Below are 27,438 nucleotides of genomic sequence, written 5' to 3' on the forward strand. Positions count from 1 at the left end.
AGGGTTGATAGAGACAGGCAACTTAGACATTGGCTACCTAAAATGGGGGGCGGGGGACTATAAAGGTACCAAGTGACTGGCTTACAAGTTTTCAAGAGGGAGTTTAATTTCAGAGTGTGTGGGGAAAGGTAGAAACCCTACTGAATACTTCTCATCTTGTCTAGACGGGTTTGGTGAAAAGAGGTGGGGATAAGAATCTTATGATTCAGTAGTGAGTAGTTGTTATCATGACTAATTGTGACTGTCACAACAATAAAGGAAGAAGTTTTGTAACAAAAGAGGGGAGTAGTTAATCTTACAGTCTAGGAACAGAGGACCCTAGGACCATCAAGGGAAAAGAGCATAAGTGGAATATGGGACCCTATCCAGAGAAGCAGCGACAACAGAGATGAGAGGCAAAGATGATGACATGGAGAGATAGAGCCGCTGAGAACTCTAGATTCACGGAAAGAGAAAGGCTATGTGCTTGCAGCCAGGAGGCAGGCTTGCAGAATGTGCCCTTTAGTTGTTAAATGATTATATATTCCTGAGTATTTTTGTGTATATCCAAAACAAAAAAAACCACAGAGGGAATGGAAGCAAATACTGTTGAATATGATGCACGGAGGAGATTGTAATCATTGCAGTGACACGATGAATGCAAAACAGATGTTCTCCCATGTAAACTATCACTCAATTCACAATAAAAACTTAAAAAAAAAAAAATCATTTGACTATATGTGTTTGGACTTTTTCTAGACTCTCAATTTCTTTTATTGATGTATATGTCCATGCATATAGTAGTGTCATACTGGGTTTTATTTTTTTTGTTATATGGGTGAAAGTTTACAGAGCAAATTGATTTTCCATTCAATAGTTCATACACAATTTGATTCATGACATTGAATGCACTCCCTACAAGGTAAACAACATCATTGCACTCTCTTTGTTTATAATCTTTATTTGTCCTTTCCTATGCCTTCCTGCCTTCTGAGCTTTATCCCTGATCCACTGCTGATCCACTCCCTGGTGTTATTGTATACTCATAAGCCTATCTATTTTTTGGTTGAAAGTTGAGCCACAGGAGTGGCCTAAAGAATTAGTAAGAGTGACGCAAGATGGTAGACACCACAGGCTTGGACAATTTATGAAAACTGGGTATACAGCCTTAAAATAGAATGTGGACCTAAATATTCAGAAGCACCCTCCTTTCTAAGATTTGTAACAAAAATTAATATGAATGGAGTGAATAGTTCTAATGGAGTGGTGTACCCAAAGCCTTATCAGTGCTAGCAGAATGGCAGAATTCATACATATATCATCAAAGTTGTCCTGTAAGAGCTTCGGCGCCTAATGATGTTTAAAGAAAATATGAAACTCCCGCAACTGCCTGAAGGACAGTGTTACAGCAGTTTATCAAAAAGAAAAAGCACAGGCCCTTCCCTCCATCCCCATTTGATTTAAGCAGTCTTCATTTTCCACAGTAGTAAATTTTCTAGATAAGTCTTGTAGACCTCAAAGTACTGGAAAGGAAGCTCCCATTCAAGGTCAGGTTACTTAAGATACTGTATATGATACTAATTTTGTGTCCATTTGAAATATATAAGTGGCTCTGAACCTCAAGGTCAGCAGTTTGAAACTGCCAGCTGCTCCGCTGGAGAAAACCTTTCTGCTCCCGTAAAGATTTACAGGCTTGGAAACCCTGTTCAGAGTCGCTATGGGTCGGAACCGACTTGACAGCACTTAACAACAACAACATAACAAACAAAAAGAATTAGTAAGGAGCCCTGGTAGTGTTGTGATTTAGGCATTGGGCAACTACCTATAAGATCAGTGGTTCAAAACCATGAGTCATTCTGCAGGAGAAAGATTTAGTCTCTAAAATTCTATAGGGTCCTCATGGAGTTGTTGGAATCTACTTAATGTCTATGGGTTTTTGTTGTTATTGTTGTTGTTCTTAAGGTCCATAGCCTGGATAAGTTCCACCAGTCTCAGACCAGTAAGTCTGGTGTGGGGTTTTTTTTGTTGTTGTTGTTTTTGAGTTTTGTTCCACGTTTTTCTCCCACTTTCTCCAGGACCTCCTATTATGAATAATCCCTTTCAGAGAAGTCAGCTGTGGTCACTGATAGCTGGTACACCATCTGGTTCTTCTGGTCTCACTGTTGTGGGCACTGGAGTTTATGTGTATGACTCATTGTTGTTGTTGTTATATGTTGTGTTTAAGTGATTGTTTTCATGTGTCTTTGATTTTCTTCACTCTTCTGTGCATCAGATGGATGCACCTTAGCTGGCTGCTCAGAAGCTTTTAACACACAAGTCTTTTACTCATCAAAGTAAGATGTAGAACATTGTCTTTGTGAACTGTGTTATGCCTGTTGTCCTTGATGACTCTGAGCCAAGGGTCTTGAGCCCACAGACCCAGCTACTCATTCCCTCAAGGGGTTTGATTATGGTTAGGATGTTTTCATAACATTGCCCCATGTATGCTCTACTATATTCATGAATGTAGTTGCAGCAAATATAAATACATATGTAGATGTACCCTCTTTTAAGTACCCTTTGTTAAACCTATGTATGGAGTCCTGGTGAGGTACTGCGAATTAATGTACTGGACTGCCAGGTCGGTGGTTCAAGTTCACCAGCCACTCCTAGGAAACCCTATGCAAGTTTGCTATGGGTCAGAATCGACTCAATGGCACTTAACAACAACAACAAAACCTACATATATTTGTGGATATGGTCCCATTCTCCTTTCCACTCCATTCAGCTTGTGTGTCTGGAGTCCACTTGCAGAATATTGTTCTTACTCTTATTGCAGGATTATGTATGGAATAGTATTTACCTTTGCTCCTTTAACTCTTGTGCCCGTCCCATTGTCTTCTTTTGTCTTGATCATTTTTTGCTGTCCTCACTGTATTGTACAGGGTAAATAAAGTGTTGCACCGAAATCATTGATACTTTTTTTATTTAAGCAAAAATAACAAGATCTGAAGCTTTTATTTCTTGACATATCCTCCATCTAGGTCTGTACACTTCTGAAAGCAGCATTTCTCTCTTTAACCCTTTTCCATATAATTTTTTGCTGTTTAATTTATACTATTCCAAATGGCAGTTTTAGCATCTTCTAGGGACTCAAATCCTCAAATCATGTACCTTTTAAATAGTCTTTGGGGTTAGGGAATAAAAGATCAGAAGGGGCAAGATTAGGATTGTAGGGTGGATGGGATAAACTTTCCCAACGAAGTCTCATAGGACATCCCTTACTACCTTCAAATAATGAACAGGGGCATTGTCATAATGAAAAAAAAAAAAACATCTCGGTGCAGCATTCATGGCCTTTTTCTCACCAATACTGTTTTCAATTTTCCTAAATTTCTTTCTAATAAGCCCTCATGATCATCTGTCATACAAGAAAATTTATCAAGATATGACCCATGACCCCTTTGGTATTCCAAAAAATAGTCACCATAATTTAACTGCCCCAGTAGAACCTCTCAGAAGCCACTATTTTGATTGGTCCTTACTCTCTGGATCATATTGGTATACCTTAGTCTCATCTATGATTAAGATTTGTTTCATAAAATCTTTATTAGCTTCAATCTTACTTGAAAGACTGATGGAGCATTTAGCTCTTTGAGATAGCTGATGTTTGCTGAAACATGTTTGCTTGATGGCACCATCAAGCTGAAACCCTGCTAAAGCCAAGATGTTCACTTAATACCGGAAATGATATATCATGTGAGATCCAGAATCAGTAACTATCACATTAGTGGTAATTCTATGGTTTCTCCCATCAGTTTTTGGACTTTTGCCACAGTTTCTTAATTCATCTAGGTTGATGGTCTGCACTCTCTTGGCTTACATTTGAGGTCGTTCTGGCCTTTCTTAAAATGCTTGATCCATCTAAACACTTGTTTGATGTGCGATAGCATTCCATCTATGGCATAAAAGTATCTCCCCCCCCCCTTTTTTTTATTTGAAAGCACTCTAATGAAACTAAGACTGAGAGAACTTGTCTACAGCCATCCACTAATTGCAGACACATGTTTAATCATACTTTGTTTGGAATAAACCTGTATAAATGAGAAAATTAGTGGAAATGCTTTTTGTTAACTCACATTGATATGTATCTACTCTCTCATTAATGATTTGCCCCCCACACTTCCTCCAGTACCACACCGTTTTGATTACTATAGCTTTATAGTATGCTTTAAAGTAAAAACGTGTGCATCCTCCTACTTTTTTTTATCCAAGATTGTTTTATTTGGGGTCCCTTACAATTCCATATAGGGAGGCATGATAGTGTAGTGGATTATGAGCTGGGCTGCTAACTACAAGGTCAGCAGTTCAAACCTACTGCCACTCAAAAAAGAAAAATGAGACTTTCTGCTCTCATATAATTTGCAGCCTTGGAAATTCTATACGGGCTCACTGTGACTCACAACTGATTCCACAGCACACAACCACCACCATAATTCCTTATGTATTTGAGGATTGATTGCATTTCTGCAAAAAGATCTCTTGGAATATCGATAAGAGATTGTGTTGACTCTGTTGATTGCTTTGGTAATATTTACATCTTGACACTATGAAGTCTCAAAATGCCATGAAGGTAGTAGCCTGGTGACTCTGTAGTGTAAGTACTGGACTGCTAGCCATAGTCAGTGGTTTGAGCCCACCAACTAATCCACAGGAGAAAGACAAGGCTTTTTGTTCCCTCAAAGATTTACAACCTCATAAACCCTATACGTGGTTGCTGTGCATCAGAACTGACTCAAGGGCACATAACAACAACAATTACAATGCCATACATACAGAGTGCCTTTCATTTATGTTAAGTCTTCAGTTTCTTTCTGTGGTGTTTTGTAGTTTTCAGTGTGCACATTTAACTTGGGTATTTTCTTTTGGATTCTTTTATAAATGAAATTGTTTTCTGTTCTGTGTGGCAAAATTTAAGATGTTAAAAAGAACAAACAAGATGGCGGATCGGGTAGAAGTGCTGTAAGGAGTTTCATCAGCAACAACACAGAATACCCGACCAAGCAGGCTCAGGGGATGGTCCCAGAACTCTGAACCACATATAAAGGAATATTTAGAAGGTTGCAAGGTTTACAACAGCTGGAGGAATTTGTGTCGGAAGCAAGAAATCCATTGCTTTCTGGCTTGGGACGCTCAGCTGCTCCAGGAGCCGCCATCTTGGGTGAGGCCAAGCAGAGGAAGGATCGGAGCAGCCACAGATGCCTGGCAGAACCGCAGAGATAAAGGTGTGGACATTCTTTTTTTTTGTTATCTGTACATTGGTCCCTTACTGTCTGCGCACCTCCATTCTGGTGACTATAGGTGCACCTGAACTAGTGGATACCCTAGCCTCACCCTTGGAGGGTTCTACTACGCATGTGCATAGAGCTCCTCGAAATTTAAAGAAACAGTTTCCACTTAAAACCAAACAGCCACAACCGGCCCTGAACTGTTTATAACTAGATAAAAGGCCTGAATGGGGATTGTGGAGAGGGACAAGCAGACAAAAAAGGATCTAGGTAAAAAATTAAATCCTAAGTTACGTCAAAACGACCAACAGTGGCATCTTGAAATTTCTCTGGAAGAAGAGTGTAAGGGAAGCCCATTTCCTGATCACATCTACCTGGAGGCAAGCAGAAAGCATAAAAAAAAATACCAAAACACACACCCATCAAAGTGTTAAAGTCACAGTTGACCATATCTGCACATGTCCAGAAACGAGATAAAGTGACTGAGGCAAATGAGCTGGATGTAGACCTACACTTCATACTGGTAGATGGGCAGACTTTGGAAATGCCAGAGAAGGAATTCAGAAAAATGATTATAAAATGTATCAAAACACTGTACAATGGAGTTGAGAAAAATAAGGAAGAAGTCAGGAAACCGCTACAGGAACAATAAAATAACATAGATACAGCATTGGAAACAATTCAAAACCTACAGAAAGAGGTCCAAACGATTAATAATAGAATATCAGAAATAGACAATACACTGAAAGAGCAAAGGAGTAGAATTGAAGAGCTAGAAGCCAGAACTAGTGAGCTAGAAGATAAATCTCTCAACACTACTAAGATAGCACAAACACAAAAAAGGATAAAAAAATTCTGAAGAAAGCCTAAGATTCATGTTGGATAACATGAAGAGGAATAACATAAGAATTATTGGCATTCTAGAACAGGAACAATCACACAAGTCCACAGAGGAGATAGTTGAAGAGCTTCTGGAAGAAAATTTTCCTAACATCATGAAAAGTGAAAAGATAAGCATTCAAGAAGCTCAACGAACCCCAGCATGGATAGACCCTAAAAAGACAATCACCAAGACATATAATACTCAAGGTCTCCAAAATCAAAGATAAGGGCAGGATCTTGAAAGCAGCTAGAGAAAAGAGAAATATAACATACAAAGGCAAGCAAATCAGATTAAGCTCGGATTTCTCAACAGAAACCATGCAGGCAAGAAGGCAATGGGGAGACATATATAAAACCCTGAAAGAAAAAAACTGCCACCCAAGAATCCTCTACCCAGCCAAGCTGTCAATCAAATATGATGGTATAATCAAAACATTCCAGGATAAACAGAAGCTAAGAGATTTTGCCAAAGCTAACCCTGCAATGAAAAACACCCTAATGGAAGTACTGTGGACTGAGAACCAACAAGAACAGACAACTACAGAATAACGTATGTGGCAGCATCAACCTTAACTCAGTTGACAAATGGAAGAGTCAAGAACAGAATAAAATTATAAGACTAGAGCAACTGGGAGGTCAGTCTATGATCAAAACAATTACAATGTGAAAAAATGTAAACACAGGAACAGAGATCCAGGTGGTGGGAAGGTCAGGTAGATTACTAGATAAAGTAGAATGTCCTAAGTTGAGGGAAGAACTAACAGAATATAAGGTAACCACAATGGGGTTGGGGTGAGGGGTTTACTTTGGGTGTTGGGAATGGCAATACAAGAAGAGGGGAAGAGGCAGAAGAACAAGATAGGGGAACACTGAGACAAGTTTGCATGGCCTAGTGGGACATACTCAACCTTGGAACAACAGGGCTTTGGGATACAGGGATCTAGGTTTAGCTTAAAAAGGGTAAATAATACTAAAATCCTTGACTGCCTTATGAATATTAGTTTCCCTTGCCTACTATTATAAAGTAGACACTTGAGTGGTATAGAAAGGAATGTTGGGAAACATGATTAGAGAAAACTTGTAAGCCTGTCTTCAGCCTATAACTGTTTTGAATACCTAGAAGGGGTTCTACAACTTGCCCAGTGAAATAGGCTTCGTGCAAAGCCTTTACAGAGTATAGGACCTTAGGTGGAATCATGAGTTCCATCCACAACCTTATGAGGTGAGACATTCCCACTAGAAAGTACAAGAAGACCCTCTTGGAACAGCTAGAGTGACAGAAGATACATCTTCATGATGAACCTGACCTATATTCAGAGGGGTAGTTACTCTAAATACCAACAGAGAGGGAAAGAGTCTTCAAATCAAGTATCAATGCTATCTGCTCTGTACACAGGATAGATAGGGATGGGCAACTTAGACATTGGCTAACCTAAAATGAGGGGTCAATAAAGGCACGAAGTGACTGGCTTATAAGGTTTTAAGAGGGAGTTTAGTTTAAGAGTATGGGGGGAAAGAAAGAGTCTGCACTGAATAACTGTCATCTTGTCTAGATGGGTCTGGTGAAAAGAGATGGGGATAATATTCATAAGATTTAATAGTGAATAATTGTTATCATGACTAATCACGATTGTCACAATTGTAAAGGTAGAAGTTTTCTAACAAAAACAGCAGAGTGGTTAATCTTACAGTCCAGAAACAGAGGACCCTAGAACCATCAAGAGAGGAACGCACAAGCAGAATGCGGGACCTTATCCAGAGAAGCAGCAGAGCCAGAGATGGGGCCATGGAGAGGGGGGGAGTGGCTGAGGACTCTAGATTCATGAAGTAAGAACAGAGGCATTAAGAGTTGGTGGCCAGCAGCAGACTTGCAGAATGTGCCCTTTGGAGATGTAAATTATTATATATGCCTGAGTGGGTTTTTTTGTTTGTTTTTTAAAAAGCTAGAGTGGATAGAGAGAAATACTGTTAACTGATGGTACATGGAGAGGATTATAATCAATGTAATGAAACAAGGTGTATGATTTGTTGTATGTGAAACTGATGATATGCCCTGTAACTTTCACTCAATCCACAATAGAAACCTTAAAAAAAGAAGAAAAAAAAAGAAATGCTTAGCAAGTTGCCCACCCAGGAGACATCAAGACAAGCGGTCGGTCCCCTCATTGTAAACCCCCTTCCAAGACTAAGACTCAATAGGAATACATGCTCCTATGGGTGACCACATTCGCCACCGACAAGGGGAAGTAAGGCAAAAACAGCCATAAGGCTTGGAGCTAGCTAAGCTGTACAATAGCCAATAGACTCCTGTAAATCCAGGTGGAGACCTGGTTGGCCAGCAGTGTGGCAAGACCTGGGGACTCTTGGGTACAGAGTCAGTGACATAGCCATGGAGGACTGGAATGGAGGGTGAAGTGTCCAGTGGATAAGAAGAGAGGGCATATCCACAAGAGCACACATTTGCAGATAATACCCATTTGACCTATCCTCAATGAGTGGGTGATCAGAGCTCAACTAGAAAAAGAAAGAAGAGGAAAAAAAAGAGTAACCTGATACAATTTTTGAACTTGACCTACACCTATGGATGCAGTAGCTCAAAAGAGGGAACAAATCTTTGTAGCAGGGATCATTCCCACCCCCTCCATAGACAGAGTAGACAGGGATGGGCCACTTGGACATTGGCTATCCAAAATGGGGAGGCTACAAAGGCAAGAAGTGACTGGCTTACAAGCTTTCAAGTGGGAACCTAGATCTAGAGGGTGTGGAGGAAGGTAGAATCTCCACTGAGTAGTATCCAATCTGTCTAGGCAGGACTGATTAAAGGAAATGTGAATAGGTCTCTTGTGATGCAAGGGTGAATAATTGTTACCAGGACTGATTGTGAAGGTTGTAAATGTAAAAGTGGGCATTTTGTGGCAAGGAGGGGAGTGATTGACTTTGCAGGCTGGGAGCGGAGGTCCCTGGAACCATGAAGGGAGAAGAGCGGAGAGCGGAACCCTACCCAGAGAGGCAGTGATCCCCAAGATGACATGGAGAGATGGAGCAGCTGGGGACTCAGGACCCAGAGAAGAAGAGGGGCTGTGTGCTGATGACGGGTGGTGGGGGAGCAGGCTTATAGGATGCACCCTTTCGTTGATTGGTGATGTGTGGAGGGGATTGTAACCGTGGCAATGAAACAATATACGATAAGGTGAATGTAAAACTAATGTTCTCCTATGTAAACTGTCACATAATTCACAATAAAATTTATTTAAAAAAAAAAACAACAACAGAAAAGTCACATCTCAATCTTTCATCTTTTTGTACTTTCACGTCTTTTAAAAAATTATTTTCCTTTCATTCTATAATTTGAAACTATTTTGTCTTATACAAGCTGCCCTTTTGTCTTCTATCTTAGATCTGAAGGGCAATTTTAAGGAGTTGAAATATATGCTTGAAAGTATTTTAACTATTACACATATACACAAGCAATTTTAAGAGTTAAAAAGTACATTAACACTTAACTGCATTAGTACTATAGTAGAACCTACCAGGTGGACCTGGGTAGCTTGTCTTAGCTGCCACAAGTGAATGAATGAGAAAGGATATTGAAGGAATTTGAAAAAAGCCTGTTTTGGATTGTTTTACACCTTTCACTCAAATCATCAGTCCACCTTACCCCTTCTTATTTTCCAGGGAACTAAAGTGCTGAGAAACCATAATCCATAGGTTGTTCAGTGAACACTGAAACCATCATATGACAATTTGGGCTGCAAAAGGACCAAAAGCCATAGCTTAGCTGATCCCTTTCGGTGTTCTTTTGTAAAGGATTTAATTCCTGTGAGTTTTGTCTCTTAATTGTTATTTTCTTTTCACTTTCAGGCGTTGGTAAATCGTGCTTATTGCTACAGTTTACAGACAAGAGGTTTCAGCCAGTCCATGACCTTACTATTGGTAAGTCATAGAAAAGAGATGAAATCTGAAAGTTACAGAAAATGGAAATGGAAGGTGCTAGAGGAGCTATTTTATTAGTAAAAATTCCAGAAATTAATTTATTGCTGTTTAGTTTAGTCTCCATCAACATATAGTAAAAATAAACATTGCTGTGAATTTTAAAAAGTGAGTGGCATGCAGAAAGAGAATTATTAAGATTCTGGTTTTATTTAATGATGAAACAAACAACTGAGACTGTTTCAGAGCAAAGACTCTGGACCTGCCTGCCTGCATTAACTGTGCAAGATCCTTAACTGCTCTGTGCCTCTGGTTCATTACCTGTGAAGAGAATAATAATAGTCTTAATCTTAAAAAGTCATTTTGAGCATTACATGACTTAATAAATGTGAAGCATGGGAATGGTGCCTTGCAGCATAGTACTTGGGCTAGACTTACCTATCATTGTTAATCAAGAAAAACTCATACCTAACTTTTTTGTAAGTTTCCTTGACTATGCGGAGTAAATGAACAGTAACTGATATAGACTAAACTTTCATTACTATTTATTATTTTAAATAGTGCTACTACTCGTTTTTACTAAATGTTGTTGTTGTTAAGTGTTATCTAGTCAGTATCTAGGCGCTCTGGTAGCGTAGTGGTTACGAATCAGGCTGCTAACCTCGAGGTTGGCAGTTTGAAACTACCAGCTGTTCCATGGGAGAAAGATGAGGCTTTCTGCTCCCGTAAAGATTTACAGCCTCAGAAACCCTGTGCAGGGTCACTATGAGTCGGAACCGACTCCACGGCACGTAACAGCAACATCAGTCAGTTCCTACTCATAGTGACCTGGTATAGAGTGTCTCAGGAATGGCTGGTTTGAACCACTGACCTTGTGGTCCAGTGCTTATCCTACAGTGCCACACCAGGACTTCTTACTACATGTAAAGTCATAAAATTAAAATGAACAAAAAACTAAAAACTTAAGGTAAAAAGACTGGAAGTTTCTGATGTGTTAAAAAATTACATTTATTCATGAAAAGCTAAAGAATTTACCTGGATTATTATTTTATGACTACAGTCTAGCAACTAGAAATTAGTCAAATTTGAAAAAATAATTGGAAATCTAATTACAGTTCATAATTGACAGCTTGACAAATCTTCTAGCCATTGACTGCTTATTATTAACTTACTGTATATAACATATTGATTCTTACGTCTTTATATTTTTAAAATACCAAACAAAGATTGTTGTTCTGTGTGCTGTTGAGCCATTTCCAACCTATAGCCATCCTTTATAGGGTTTCCAAGAGTGCCTGGTGGGTGGATTTGAACTACTGATCTTGTTGTTACCAGTTCAATGCTTATCCTGCCAAACAAGGACAGAGATTATACATCAAATGATTAGTACAGTTAATAGTTTCCAGCCCAACCATGTACTTCATTTATTGTTGTTGTTAAGTGCTATGGTGTCAGTTTCAACTCATAGCTACCCCTGTATAGGGTTTCCAAGGAACGGCTGGTGGGTTTGAACCATAGGCCTTGCAGTTCAATCCAGCATTGTGTTCCAGCGCATTATCCTTCAGCTTCACGCCAGAACTTTGTGGAGATCCTGAAAGTTCTTTAGTAGTTACTGCTGTCTATAGTAATACCTAAAGTAATACTTTCATTAGTAATAGTTAAAACCTTCAATATAGTTTCATGCTGGTCCTCATGCCTATGGGACAGTTCTCATGTAAGGTCATCATGAGTCAGAGTTGACTTGATGACAACTGGTTTGTTCTTTCTATCTTTCTTTATTTTTGTTTGAGCTTGTTTTGATTTAGGATTTGCTTTGTGCCCTGTAAGTCTGAAACCTTGGTAGTCAATGCTTAGACATGACCTGAAACTACCAAGAGGTTGCTTTAAGTATAGTATTCTAAGCCAAGTGCTTTTCCTTTTCGTATATGTTTACATGTAAATTTCCAATTGATATGACACATGTGATGGCAGAGGGTGGGTCTAAGCCTGCGCCTGCTTTCAGAAATTGGCACTGATTTTACTTACATGAAGAAAACCATGGTATCAAGCTTGGAGGAAGACTTATTAACAACCTACGATATGCAGATAATACAGCCTTGCTTGTTGAAAGTGAAGAGGACTTAAAATGTTTACTGATGGAAATCAAAGAGCACAGCCTTCCGTGTGGATTATATCTCAATGTAAAGAAAACGAAAATCATCACCACTGGACCAATAAATAACATTCTTAGCAATGGACAAACGATTGAAGTTGTCAAGGACTTCATTCTTCTTGGAACAACTATCAACATTCATGGAAGCAACAGTCAAGAAATCAGATGACATACTGCATTAGGTAAATCTGCTGCACAAGACCTTTTTAAAGTGTTGAAGAGCAAAGATGTCAGCTTGAGGACTAAGGTGCGCCTGACCCAAGCCATGGTATTTTCAATAACCTCATATGCATGCGAAAGCTGGACAATGAATTGATGCTTTTGAGTTATGGTGTTAGAGGAGAATATTGAATGTGCCCTGGGCTGCCAAAAGAACCAACAGATCCGTGTTGGAAGAAGTGCAGCCAGAGTGCTCCTTGGAGGCCAAGATAGCCAAACCTCGTCTCTCATACATTGGACATATTGTCAGGAAGGAACAGTCGCTAGAGAAGGATCTCATGTTTGGTAAGGAGGAAGGTCAGAGAAAAAGAGGAAGACCCCCAATGAGATGTATTGGCAAAGTGGCAGCATCAGTGGGCTCCAGCGTGGCAACAATTGTGAGCTTGACCCAGGATTGGGCAGCGTTTTGTTCTGTTGTGCATAGGGTCGCTATGAGTCGGTACCAACTTGGTGGCACCTAACAACAACAACAACATACTTTTGCAAGGAACCTTTGTGGCACAATGATTAAGCAATCAGCTGGTAACCAGAAAAGTCAACCATTCAAACCTGCCAGCAGCTCTGTAGGAGAGTAGATCTGTCAATCTGCTTTCATACTGATAACAGCCTAGGAAACCCTATGGGGAAGATCTATTCTATTAGCAGGAGAGACCAAACCCTGGAGATGGACATCATGCTTGGCAAAGTAGAGGGTCTGAGAATTTCAACAAGATGGTTTGAGAACAGCGGCTACATTAATGGTCTCAATACCAGTGATTGTGAATTTGGTGCAGGATTAGGACATTTCATTCTTTAATGTAATTCTATGAATGAGAACTGAAATAACTGCATCTAACAACAACATGAGTTGGAATCAGTTTCATGGTGCAGAACAACACAACATACCTGTGCACAAGACCTCTCTAAACTGTTTTTAAAAAGAAAAAACAAAAACAATGCTATCACTTTGATAACTTAGGTGCACATGACCCAAGACATACTCTTTTCATTCATATCATATGTGTATGAAAACTGGACAATGAAAAAGGAAAATCGAAGAAAAACTGATACATTTGAATTTTGGTAGTGGTAAAAAATATTGACACTCAACAACAAAGAGGAGCCTGTCCATGTGTTTTTGAAAGGAATAATGATAATAATCAAATTGCTATGTTATAGACTTACAGTATGTGAATCTGACTCATGGTGACTCATATGTATCAGAGTATGACACTACTCCATTGGAAGTTGATTACCAGATCTTTCTTTTCAGACACCTTTGGGTGGGCTGAAACCATTAACATTTTGTTTAGCAGCAGAGGATATCTATAATTTGCACCACCCAGGAACTCCAAGCCAGTTGTCATCAAGTTAATTCAAACTGATGGAAACCCATGAGTTTGTGTCAGAGTAAACTGCTCTGTAGAATTTTCATATGTGTCAGAGTAAAGTGCTCTGTCGAATTTTCAGTGGCTGATTTTTCAGTAGCTTGTCAGGTCTTTCTTCTGAGATGCCTTCCTCTGTTAAGACTGAAACTGCCAACTTTTCAGTTAGCAGTCTAGCTTGTTAACTATGTATAACTATAATGAAGCCATCATAATCATTCCTGCACATACACTCAGCCCCCTAGTCCCTCTCTTTCTTTGTCATAGTCTCTGATATGGGTGACTATAGGGCAAATCCAACTGTGTCTATTTTGTGCCTTCACAGGTGCAGCTAGATAAGACTGGAGAAAAACATGCTACTTAGTCTCATTTAAATTTCTTGGCCATAGCTTCAAGTGAGATTCCTGGTGTGGTGCTATAGAATAAGCTCTGGGCTGCTAACTATAAGGCCAGCGGTTCAAAACTACCAACTGCTCCTCGGAAAGTCTATACAGGGTTGCTATGAGTCAGAACAAACTCAGTGGTACTTACCAACAACATAAGCTTTAAGTTGACTCTTAATTACTGCCCATCAGTTGCGTTGTATTTCCATACCTTTAATCGTAATTTTTCCTGTTAAATTGTATCTTAGCCTCTTACTCTTTTAAGTATACAGGTAGTGTAGTGGTTACATATCGGGCTGTGAACCACAAGGTCAGCAGGTTGAAACTACAAGCCGCTCCATGGGCGAAAGATGAGGCTTTCTGCTCCCGTAAATATTACAGCCTCGGAAAACCCTGTACAGGGTCGCAACTGACTCGACAGCATTTAACAACACCTTCTCCTGTCTTTACTCTCAGCTTATTACTTTGGTTTCTGTTCTGCTCAGAAAATAGAATTGAAGATAAGAGCATTTTCAGATTTCCACTACCACATATACCCACCTACCTGCATTGTATCTATTAACTCAGCCTTCCTCATAGTTGCGACGGGTGAACTCCCTTTTATATCCCAGACATCAGTTTTTTCTCTTTTGTTGGTAATTTTTCATGACTCTCTTTTCTTATTTATTAGTTCTTTCCTTTTAGCAAATTTCCTTGTAAAGCATTCTATTTCCTAGCTCCAATTTCTCTTCAACCACTAATTAGCATGTCCCCTCTCATATTAGATGTCAGAATCTTTCCTGTAGTCTTCTCACACTCATTGTTGTTGTCATTAAGTTCCATTGAGTTCATACTGGTGTTTTAAGCTGCTGACTTTGTGGTTGGCAGTCCAGTGCTTATCCTACTTGACCTTCCAAAATTTTTAAATGTATATTTTTATGTATATGTACATTCATATGAGGGTAAGTCAAATAGTATTGCTATAAGGTCCCTGTTCATATATAAACAGGTTTATTCCAAACAAAATGTGTTTAAACATGTCTCTGTGATCAGTAGATGGTTGCAGACAACTTCTCTCGAGTCTACAGTTGCCTTTGTGTCATTTGTTGTTGTTATGTGCCGTGAAATCGGTTCTAACTCATAGCGACCCTATACAGGGTTCCAAGGCTGTAAATCTCTGCGGGAGCAGAAAGCCTCATCTTTCCCCTGCGAAACAGCTGGTAGTTCCGAACTGCTGACCTTGCGATTCGCAGCCTGTTTCGTAACCACTACGCTACCAGAGCTCCTTTGGGTGCCTTCAAAAACAAAAAAGATCCAGTCAAAACAGTAGCTCCCAAGGGGATCTGCTGGGCCAGTTAAATTCAAGGCAGAGAGCTCAACTCAGAAAGTTATGGCAACTGTTTTGGGAGGATTCTAGAGTCATCTTGATAGATTTTCTTGAGACATACAGGACTGTCACAGGGAGGGGCTTATTAGAACAGTGTTTTAAAATGTGAGAAATCGCGTTGGTAAGCAAAAGGCCAGGAAAGTTGTGCCATGGAGTATTGCCTATCACGACAGTGCTCATTCTTCAAGAGTAGCAAGGGCTATCTGTGGTGCAGTTGATTACTTCATATGACTCTTCTCCCCATAGTTCTTGTAACTATCACCAGATAACTTTTTCCTGGTGTATCTTGGTAAGAGAAGGTGAGGGACGATGCTGATAGGATTGTCTGATTCAGTTGTGAGTGTTTACAGGAATTCATTGTGATTATCAAAACTTTGGCACCTCTAATGTGTTAAGATGAGCCATTTCATTAGCAGACGGGGTTAGGGGCTATTTCACTACCTTCGAAGAGGAGGCAAGCATGGAACATGTCCTTTGGACCCCCAAGATCCTTTTGAGCCTCCTCAACCCAGAGACAGAAAGCTTTGGCAAAGGAGAAGATGAAAGAAGAGCCAGAGCATGAGACAGAGCAATAGGCTTGCCCAGCTCACAGAGCAAGTAAAGCTGAGTGACTGTGAGCACTAGGCTTGCTTGTAGAGTGGGGTGCATCAAGGCATTTAATTGGGGAAGCTAGAATAAGACTTATAGTGGGATGGTATGCCCTGTATGCACTTATCAGCAACTCTAAAAGACCTTTGTAATGTTGCCTGGACAGAGAAGAGACCTGCTTGTAGACAAAGTTGAGTAGGTCCTTCTGACTAAAAGAACTCTGTCCTAAGCAGTTTCTGATCCTGTTAACTAGCCTAATAAACCCCTAACTGTGAATATGGTATCTGAGTTCTTTCTGGCTGTTGCATTGAATTATTGGACCCTCTGGAGAAGTAGAGAGGTTGTACAAGAATTTCTTGGGAAACCTTGCCCCATCCACCCTACAGTACTAATCTTGGCCCTTCAAACTTCTTTTTGTTCCCCAAACTCAAGGAACATATAAAAAGAACATGATTGGAGTCCCTTGAGGATGCTAAAATTGCCATTTTGGCATGGTGTAAATCAAAGAATGCAGATTTCTTTGGGGAAGGTTTTGAGAGATGGAAATAATATCACCTTCAGGCTTGGGTAGAGATGTCAAGGAACAAAAGCTTTGCATTTTATTTTTGTTTAAGATAGTTTTCTATGGTTTTATAGCAATACTTTGTGACTTAACCATGTAATTCTGAGAGAACTTGTCTTACCCATACCCATTCTCCTACCCAAATTTGATAATTCTCCTTAGCTTTTTATTCTAACAAATAGAAATGAACAAATTGTCTCCCAGCAGTGTATGTTATGTCCATGACAGCAGAGAGTTATCTGTTTTGTACATTGGTATATCCCAAGTGCTTGCTACATAGCAATATTTTTTAAATGAATATGCCATCTATTTTATGTATAAAAATTTAGCACATGGCACATCTGTCAATATTTAGGAAAAATGTTTCATAAAGCGCTATAATGTTTGCCATTATAGTGCTTAGTGCATGCATCTTTTTATTGTTATTTATGTTCTTTACAAGTGATATGGTCCTGGTGTGGAGCTGTAGGATAAGCACTGGACTACTAACCACAAGGTCACTGGTTCTACTCTACCAGCTATTCCTCTGAAAGCCTATATAGGGTCGCTATGAGTTGGAACCAACTCAGTAGCACTTAAGAACATTTATAGTAGTTATAAATGTTCACTGCATTACTACCTACTGCTGGACAGTTTGACAGACAGTGATCTAGATGTAGTGACTAAGCTATTTTCATGTTGATTCCACCTTCCTTTTGTCTTCACTTAGTTTTTAAGTTAGTTCATCTCTAAGAAACGACTTCTGGAAGCAAAAGTATACATGTGGTGAAAGATGGTAAAACTGAAGCATCATTTTCATCGGGCTCTCCACAGGTGATCTGTTACAAATATACATTTTTTTTTTTTTCTGTTTTCTGATAGCTTGAATTATCTAAAACAACTTCACCAACCATTAGGACAATAGCTTTAAAGACCCCCTTAAACCTTACAAAGTCAGTGTGTCTGATTTAAAAAATGTAAATGTATTTTCTTGAAAGTATGTGACTATTGTGTAAAAATTGTCTTTGGCTCTCCAGTAACCACTGTTAACAGTTGATGTGTGCACAGTCCTTTAGAGTTTTTAAATGTATTTAGAAACACACATAGAGGTGTTTTGATTTGAACTCTAACCGCAATATACTCATGTACCCTTTTTTGCTCATATATGCCAATACTGGCACTGTTCATGCTTTTAATATTTCTGAATCTGTTCTACAAAAATGATTGTTACTTTACTTTTCAGTTACTTAATTTTAAGCGAGACTGAGCATTGTTTAATATGAGGGGCTTTCAAAAAGCTCATAGAAGAATTCCCATTGTCCTTTAATTCCATTTTTCCACTTTTAAAAAAAGCTTTTATTGTGAATTAATAATAGTTTATATGAGAGAACATTAGTTTTTTTGTTGTTGTTGTTATTTTTGAGAACATTAGTTTTGAACTCATCCTATAGTATTTCATTTCATTGCAATGATTACAATTCCCTCCTCCATGCATTACTGTTCAACAGTATTTGCTTCTGTTCCCTCTGTTTTTTTGTTTTGTTTTGTTGTACACAAAAACAATCAGGAATATATAATCATTTAAATACACAGCCAAAGGGCACATTCTGCAGTCCAGACTCTTGGCCACCTGCACACAGCCTTTCTCTTTCCATGAATCTAGAGGCTTTATTTCCCTTTATCATCATCTTTGCCTCTATCTCTGGTATCAATGCTTCTCTGGATAAGGTCCCACATTCTGCTCATGCTCTTCTCCATGAGGGTCCTAGAATCCTCTGTTCTAGATTGTAAGATTATCTACTCCCCTCTTTATGTTACTTCTGCCTTTACAGATGTGACTATCACAATTACTCAGTATTGAATCTTAAGAATCTTATCTCTGTTTCCTTTCACCATACCTGTCTAGACAAGATAAGAACGACTCAGTGGGGATTCTATCTTTCTCCGCATACTCTGAAACGAAACTCCCTCTTGAACACTTGTAACCCAGTCACTTTGTGCCTTTATATATAGCTCCCTCCATTTTAGGTAGCAAGTGTCTTAAGTTGCCCATCCCTATCAACCCATAGTACAGAAAGGACAGATTTGATCCTTGATGTGAAGACTCCTTCCTTCTCAGTTGGTATTTTGAACTACTACATCCATAAGTATAGGTCAAGTTCATCAAATTGTAGCAATTTACATTTGCTTCCTTTATCAAATTTCTTTATCTTCCTCTAGTCAAGTTCACATCATCAAGCCATCGAAGCTAGGTCAAATGGATACTATCTGCAAGTTTAGGTGTTCTTGTGTGTCTCCCCTCACATCATATCAGTTGGATGCTTCACTCTTGGCTCTAGCCCTCCATGGCTAGGTCCTTGACCATGGTCTTAGGAGTCTTCAGATCTCACCACACTTCAGACCTACTAGCCCTTCCACTTCTCTCTGTCATCTCCAGGTTGAAGTGAGTCTATTCCATAAACTTTTAAAAACACAGTCATGTGTTTTATATCTTCTCTTTGAATTGTCCTCTTTTGCCAATAATAATTTCTTGAGTCAAATCTACTGATTAATTTTTTTCTTTCTTTATGGTTTCCTGTCTTTGCTAAAGAAAACTCTCTCACACAAAAATTATATAGTCATTCACTTAAATATATATCTATGAAAGCTACCTTTTTTTTAAAGCTTGTATTGTGAATTGAGTGATAGTTTACATGGGAGACCATTGGTTTTGCACTCATCCTATCCTAATTTGTTTCACTGCAATGATTACAATCTCTTCCATGCATGAATCATTTAACAGTATTTGCTTCTATTCTCTCTGTTTTTTTCTTTTCTTTTGACTTACACAAAAATACTCATGAATACATAGTGATTTAAACAACCAAAGGGTACATTCTGCAAGCCAGCTCCTAGTTGCCAGCACATGGTCTTACTCTTTCTAGCGTCCTCAGCTGCTCAGTCTCTCCATGCCATCAGCTCTGCCTCCATCTCTGGTATTGCTGCTTCTCTGGTTAGGGTCCCATGTTCCAATCATGCTCTTCTCTCTTGATCATATTAAGCATTCTCTGTTCCTGGAATGTAAGATTAACTACTCCCTCCTTTATGTTATAAAACTTTTACCTTTACGTTTGTTACAATCGCAGTTAGTCATGATAACAGTTACTATTGAATCAAAAGAATCCTATTCCCATCTTCTTTTACCAGACTTATCTAAACAAGATGAAAACTATTCAGTGGAGATTCTACCTTCCTTTCACATTCTGAAGCTCAACTCCCACTTGAAAACTTGTAAGCCAGCTACTTTGTGCTTTTATTGTCCCTCCATTTAGGTAGCTAGTGTCTAAGTTGCCTGTCCTTATCGACCCTGTATACCAAGGGAATAGGCTTGATTCTTGATGTGAGGACTCCTTCCCTCTCGGTTAGTATTTTGATCTACTACATCCATAGATATCAGTCGAGTTCATCAAAGTGTAGCAATTTATACTTGCTTCCTTTATCAAATTTCTTTATCTTCTTCTAGTAAAGCTCTGGTTATCAAACCATTGAAGCTAGGTCAAATGGATAGTATCTGCAAGTTTTGGCATTCTTGTGCGTGTCCCCCCACATATCAACTGTTATATCTATATTATAAATGGGTCAAAGAAAATCACTTATACAACCATATACCAGCTATAATAAAATTTAGTAGTATAAAAAGAATATTTAGGAGAACAAACAAGATGAAGGATCAGGTGGAAGTGCAATGAGGAGCTCCATCAGAAACACCACAGAATACCAGACCAAGTAGGCTCAGGGGAAGGTCCCAAACTCTGAGCCACTTATAAAGGAATACTTCAAAAGTTGGAAAGCTTACAGCCAGTGGAATTTGTAGCAGAGGCAAGAAATCTAGTGCTTTCTAATACAAGATGCTCTGCTGCTTCCTGAGCAGCAATTTTGGGTGAGACTGAACCGGGGAAGGATCAGAGCTGTTATGGACGCCTGACAGAACCGCAGAGACAAAGGTGTGGACGTTCTTTTTGTTGTGTCTGTTTATTGACATCTTGCTGTCTGCGCACCTCCATTTGGCTGACTGGGGCAGGGAGGTGCCTAAGCGAGCGGCCAACCCACTCTCGGAGGGTTCTACTATGCATGAGGACAGAACTCCACGAAATTTAAAGTGGCAATTTCCACTTAAAACCAAACGGCAGAGCAAAACAGCCATAGCCAGCCCTGAACTGTTTATTACTAGGAAAAAGGCCTGAATGGAAATTTTTTGTGAAAAAGGAAGCCCATCTCCTGATCACATCTACCTGGAGGCAATCAGAAAGCATAAAAAAAATACCAAAACACACACCCAAAAACACACACCCATCAAAGTGTTAAGGCCACAGCTAACCACTGAATATGCCCCCCAAAAATAGAAACAGATGACCATATCTGCACATGTCCAGAAACGAGATACAGTGACTGAGACAAATGAGCTGGAGGTAGATGTATACTCCATACTGCAGGGGGGAGAGCAGGCTTTGGAAATGCCTGAGTAGGAATTCAGAAAAATGATTATAAAATGTATCAAAACACTGTACTGTGGAGTTGAGAAAAATAAGGAAGTCAGGAAAGCTCTACAGGAACAAATAAAATAGATACAGCATTGGAAACAATTCAGAATCTACAGAAAGAAATCCAAACGATTAATAATAAAATATCAGAAATGGACAATACACTGAAAAGGCAAAGGAGTAGAATTAAAGAGATGGAAGCCAGAACTAGTGAGCCGGAAGATAAATCTCTCAATACCATTAAGATAGAAGAACAAAAAGAAAAAAGGATTAAAAAATCTGAAGAAGGCCTAAAATTCATGTTGGACAGCATGAAGAGGAATAACTTAAGAATTATTGGCATTCCAGAACAGGAACAATCACACATTCCAGAACAGGAACAATCACACAAGGAGATAGTTAAAGAACTTCTGGACGAAAATTTCCCTAACATCCTGAAAAGCGAAAAGATAAGCATCCAAGAAGCTCAGTGAGCCCCAGGAAGGATAGACCCTAAGAGAAAAACACCAAGACATATAATAATCAAGCTCTCCAAAATCAAAGATATGGACAGAATCCTGAAGGCAGCTAGGAAAAAGGGAATTGTAACATACAAAGGCAAGCAAATCAGACTGAGCTCAGATTTCTCAACAGATACCATGCAGGCAAGAAGGCAATGGGGAGACATATATAAAACCTGAAAGAAAAAAGCTACCACCCAAGAATCCTCTACCCAGCAAAGCTGTCAATCAGATATGATGGTGTAATCAAAACATTACAGGATAAAAAGGGTCTAAGGGATTTTGCCAAGGCAACCCTGCTATGAAAAACATCCTAAAAGGAGTTCTGTGGACTGAGAACCAACAAGAACAGACAACAACCAGAGATTGACATACATGGCAGCATCACCCAGAAGTCAACCGACAAATGGAAGAGTCAAGAACAGAATAAAACCATAAGAACATATTCAGAGGATCTGAAAGGTCAGTCTATGATCAAAACAATTACAGTGTGAAAGAAGGTAAACACAGAGGAACAGAGATCTAGATGGTGGGAAGGTCAGGTAGATTACAGGGTATAATAGACTGTCTTAAATGGAGGGAAGAATTAATGGAATATAAGGTAACCACAACAGTGGGGTTGGGTCCGGGGGTTTAGTTCGGGTTTTGGGGATGGCAGTACAAGAAGGGAGAGGAGGTGGAAGAACAAGATCGATAGGGGAACACTGAAACAGGTTTCCATGGCCTGAGAGAGACAGAGGTAAATAGTGATACATGCTCAACCTTGGAACAACATAGCTCTGTGATACAGGGATCTAGGCATAGCTTGAAGAGTGGAAATAATACTAAAATGCTTGACTGTCTTCTGAATATTGATTTCCCTTGCCTATTGTAAAATAAACACTTGAGTGGGATAGAAAGGAATATTGGGAAACAAGATTACAGAAAATTTGTAAGCCCCTCTTCAGCTTATAACTGATTGGAATACCTAAAGGAGTTCTAGAACTTGTCCTGTGAAATAGGCCTCTTGCAAAGCCTGTACAGAGTATAGGCCCTTAAGTGGAATCCTGAGTCCCATACAGAACCTTCTGAGTTGGAACGTCCCCACTAGCAAAGACAAGCACACCAGCCTGGAACAGCTAGAATGACAGAAGATACATTGTCAAAGAAAGATCATCAGGAAAAACCCAAAACAAAAATGTCAGCATGACCAGCTACTACAAGAATAAGCAAGCTGTTTGCCAGGAAACCATCAAGGCAAGCAATCAAGTTCCTTCAGGACAAACTCCCCTCTAAGACTGAAACTCAAAGGGAACACACAAGCAGGCATGTAAGCTTGCTGGCGACCACTTGGTCTGCTGGTGAGTGGAAGAGGAGGAAAGGCAGCAATGAAGATATTGGCTGTGTTCACCTGCTGTCCATTGACTCCGGTTGACTTGGAGGTGAGAGAGAGAAGAGGAAGGACTGGTTGGTCCAAAGTGTGGTGAGACCTGAGGACATTTGTGCCCATGGACAAAGACATAGCCACAGAGGGCTAGAGCTGAGAGTGAAGCATCCAACTGATATGAAGTGAGGGGAGATGCACAAGAACACTCAAACTTGCAGACAGTACCCATTTGACCTAGCCTCAAATGCTTGATAATCAGAACTCAACTAGAAGAAGATTACACCCCCACCCCAAAATTGTTGATTAAGGAAACAAGGGTAAAATTGCTTAAATTTTATGAACCTGACCTATACTAATGGAGGTTGTTGTTGTTAGGTGCCATTGAGTCGGTACCGACTCATAGTGACCTTATGCACAGTAGAACGAAACACCGCCTGATCCTGGGCCAACCTCACTATTGTTGCCATGCTTGAGCCCACTGATGCTGCCACTTGGCCAGTCTATCTTGTTGGGGGGTCTTCCTCTTTTTCTCCGACCCTCCACCTTTCCAAACATGAGATCCTTCTCCAGCTACTGATCCCACCTGCCAATATGTCCAAAGTATGAGAGACGAAGTTTGGCCATCCTGGCCTCCAAGGAGCACTCTGGCTGGCTGCACTTCTTCCAACACGGATCTATTTGTTTTTTTGTCAGCCCAGGGCACATTCAATATTTTCCTCCAACACCATAACTCAAATGCGTCAGTTCTTCTACGGTCTTCCTTATTTACTGTCTAGCTTTCGCACTCATATGAAATTATTGAGAATACCATGGCTTGTGTCAGGTTCACATCCAGTTGACATCTTTGCTCTTCAACACTTTAAGTAAGTCTTGTGCAGTAGATTTACCTAATGCAGTACGTCGTTTAATTTCTTGATTGCTGCTTCAGTCAGTGTTGATAGTTGATCCAAGAAGAGTGAAGTCCTTTACAACCTTCAGTCTTTTCTCCATTGATAAGAATGTTGCTTATTGATCCAGTGGTGAGGATTTTTATTTTCTTTACATTGAGATGTAATCCTTTCCGAAGGCTGTGCTCTTTGATCTTCATCAGTAAATATTTTAAGTCCTCTTCACTTTCAGCAAGCAAGGTTGTATCATCTGCATACCCCAGGTTGTTAAGGAGTCTTCCTCCAATCCTGATGCCACGTTTTTCTTCATATAACCCAGCTTCTCAGATTATTTGCTTAGCATACAGGATGAATAAGTATGGTGAAAAAAATGCAACCTTGTCGCACACCTTTCTTAATTTTAAACAATTCATTGTTCCCATGTTCTGTTCAAACACCTGCTTCTTGGTCCACGTACAGATTCCTCATGGAGGTAGTAACTCTAAATACCAACAGAGAGGAAAGGAGTCTTCACATCAAGTGTCATTGCTATCCCCTCTGTACACAGGGTAGATATGGACATGCAACTTAGACATTGGCTACCTTAAATGAGGAGGCGATATAGGCAGGAAGTGACTGGCTTACAAGGTTTCTAGTGGGAGTTTAGTTTAAGAGTATGGGGGGGAAATAAAGAGTCCCCACTTGAATAGGTGGGTCTGGTGAAAAGAGATATGGGGATAAGATTCAGTAGTGAATAATTGTTACCATGACTAATTGCGACTGTCACGATTGTAAAGGTAGAAGCTTTGTAACAAAAACAAGGGAGTGGTTAATCTTACAGTCCAGAAACAGGATCCTAGGACCATCAAGGGAGAAGAGCACAAGCAGAATGCGGGGCCTTATCCAGAGAAGCAGTGATGCCAGAGATGGAGGCAAAGTTGGGGACATGGAGAGGGGGAGCGGCTGAGGACTCTAGATTCATGTGAAGAGAGGGACTAAGAGATGGTGGTCATGAGGCAGACTTGCAGAATGTGCTCTTTGATGATATATATGCCTGAGTGTTTTTTTTTTGTGTGTGTGTTTTTAAAGAGCTAATTGAATAGAGAGAAATACTGTTATTGATGGTACATGGAGGGGAATGTAATCATTGTGATGAAACAAGTTGTATGATTTGTTGAATGTAAAACTGATGATCTGCCCTGTAAACTCTCACTCAATCCACAATGAAAACTCAAAGAAAATAATATTTAAACCAGCCCACAGCAGCTAGAGGAACAGAAGGTACTTGTTGAAAGAAAGACCAACAGGAAAAAACAAAAACTCTCAGCCCTCCATGACTAAGTCAGTGACCATGGGCTCAGGAGCTCCTAAGTCTCCCCAAACTTCAAACTAACCAGCCCTTCCTCGTCTCTCTCCCATCTCAAGGTCGATGGGAGTCTATGAAACATGGTCAAGGTTATCATGTATCTTCATTACTGCCTTTCCCCCACTTCCACTCATATAATAATGTGGTCACCATCAAGCTTACATGCCTGATTATGTGTTCTCTTTGAGTTTCAGTTTTTAGGGGGGTGGAGGTTGTCCTAAAAGGATTTGATTGCTTGCCTTGTTGGCTCCCCAGCAAAAAACTTGAATGTTCTTGTAATAGCCAAACAGTCTGCTGTTGTTTTTGTTTTTTCCTTATGGTCTTTCTTTCAAGAAGTATCTTCTGTTCCTCAAGCCACTCTGGGCTGGTTTACATATTCTTTTAATACTGTACAATTGTATTGTAGCTGGTATATGATTGTATATGTGATTTCTTTGACTCGTATAAGATATATGTGTGTGTGTATATATATATATATATATATATATATATATATATATATATAGAGAGAGAGAGAGAGAGAGAGAGAGAGAGAGAGAAAGAGAGAGAGAGAGAGATCAGAGTGAGATTACCCGTTTTCAAATATTATAGATGTTTTTGTTTAAGACTTCCAGCACTTAACAACAACAGTGCTCTTCAGTAAAAATTTGCAGTTTTCTTCATAGAAGCCTTATACTGTTATTAAATTTGTTTTGGTATTTTATAGATTTTGTTGCCGTCTTGAATATATCCCCTCCCATTATAATTATTAATGGGGAGTACAGTGGCTGTAGAGGATAACGGGGAGTACAGTGGCTGTAGAGGATAAGCACTGGACTGTGAACCACAAGATCAGCAGTTCAAGTCTACCAGACAATCCGTAGGAAAAAGGAAGCTTTCTGCTCCCGCAAAGATGTACAACCCTATACAGGGTCACTATGAGTTAGAACTGACTTTATGGCAATTAACAACAATGATAGTTGTTAATTGCTTATATTTTATAATTAGGAAAACTGCTAATATTTCGGTATTTTCAGTTCCTTTACCTAAACATTTATTTTTTTCTAATCATTTAAAAAATGTTTTGCATGATTTAGGTAGATAATTTTATTTATAAATTAGAATTTTTTCTTAGCTAATATTTAAGCAACGTAATTTTATTTTTTTTCAACTCAGGACCAAAATCCCTAGAATTTTCCAACCCAGCAGCCACTCTATAGGAGAAAAATAAGGCTAGCTGCTCCTATAAAAGTTTACAGTCTCAGAAACCCAATTGAGTTGTTTAACCCTGTTCTTTATAGGGTCGCTATGAGTTGGAATCAACTCCTTGGCAGTGAGAATGTGTTTTACTACTAAGTATGGTATTTACTATTAATTTTCCTTTGAAAATTCAGAAAATACCTTTTCCCCTTATTTCTGGATCTAAGAAAGCCAAGTCTTTTTCCCCACCAGTCTTTGTTTTGAACCTCCATAGTGTCTAGGTTCCAGAAGTCAGAATTAAGGGGTAGGTGTTCATATGCCTCCATACAAGCCTGTGCTGGCTATTTGCCTGGATGTTTGCTATCCAGAAGTGCTCACTGGTTTGGAACCCTACCCCCCATATTCCAGCAACCTGTAGGTTCCAGCCGTGGCATTTCAGAGGCCTAAATGAGCATGCCCCAGCCCTATGTGGGACATTCTGCCTATACACATTTGTACACTGCCACAGTCACCTGACTGATAGGTGACCTTTTCTCATAGGTGTTACCATTATAAGTCACATGGGTGATGGCTTAGATATTTTGGTGTGTAACAACAGTAGTTGACACATACTGGATACTCTATGCCAGGCACTGTTCTTACAGGATACACATTACTAATACCATTTTACAGAGGCGATCATTGAGACACATAAGGGATTTAATAAATCTGCCAGGATCACACAGTTGGTATAGACTATGAGTATAGGAGTGCTCTATAAATAAGGTAATTACTATACAAGATAATCTGGATACAATTAGAAAATGTATAGTTATATTCAGGGTATTTTGTTCCGGAAGGGTGGATCCTAATAATACACCTAAAATACAAACATCACTCCCTAACAGTACTAGAGAATTGAGGCCTTGACTTTGACTCCAAAGACAATTTCTCTGGCAATCAAATTAGCTGCAAATTGAGAATATAACTG

At 39.5% G+C, this 27,438-nt stretch overlaps 1 protein-coding gene and 1 pseudogene across 1 annotated transcript in view; both read left to right on the forward strand.

Annotated features, from left to right (window-relative positions):
• Window positions 1-27,438, forward strand: part of LOC102822923 (ras-related protein Rab-2A-like) — a 214,380-nt gene that overhangs the window by 51,574 nt on the left and 135,368 nt on the right. Inside the window, exon 2 of the mRNA XM_006874044.1 lies at window positions 9,990-10,061. Within this exon, the coding sequence (XP_006874106.1) occupies window positions 9,990-10,061 (72 nt within the window). The remainder of the gene's footprint in view (window positions 1-9,989; window positions 10,062-27,438) is intronic.
• LOC102826706 lies at window positions 634-1,443 on the forward strand (annotated as a pseudogene).

Source organism: Chrysochloris asiatica, unplaced genomic scaffold (genome assembly GCF_000296735.1).
Source record: "Chrysochloris asiatica unplaced genomic scaffold, ChrAsi1.0 scaffold00259, whole genome shotgun sequence".
In the NCBI taxonomy this organism is placed as follows: domain Eukaryota; kingdom Metazoa; phylum Chordata; class Mammalia; order Afrosoricida; family Chrysochloridae; genus Chrysochloris; species Chrysochloris asiatica.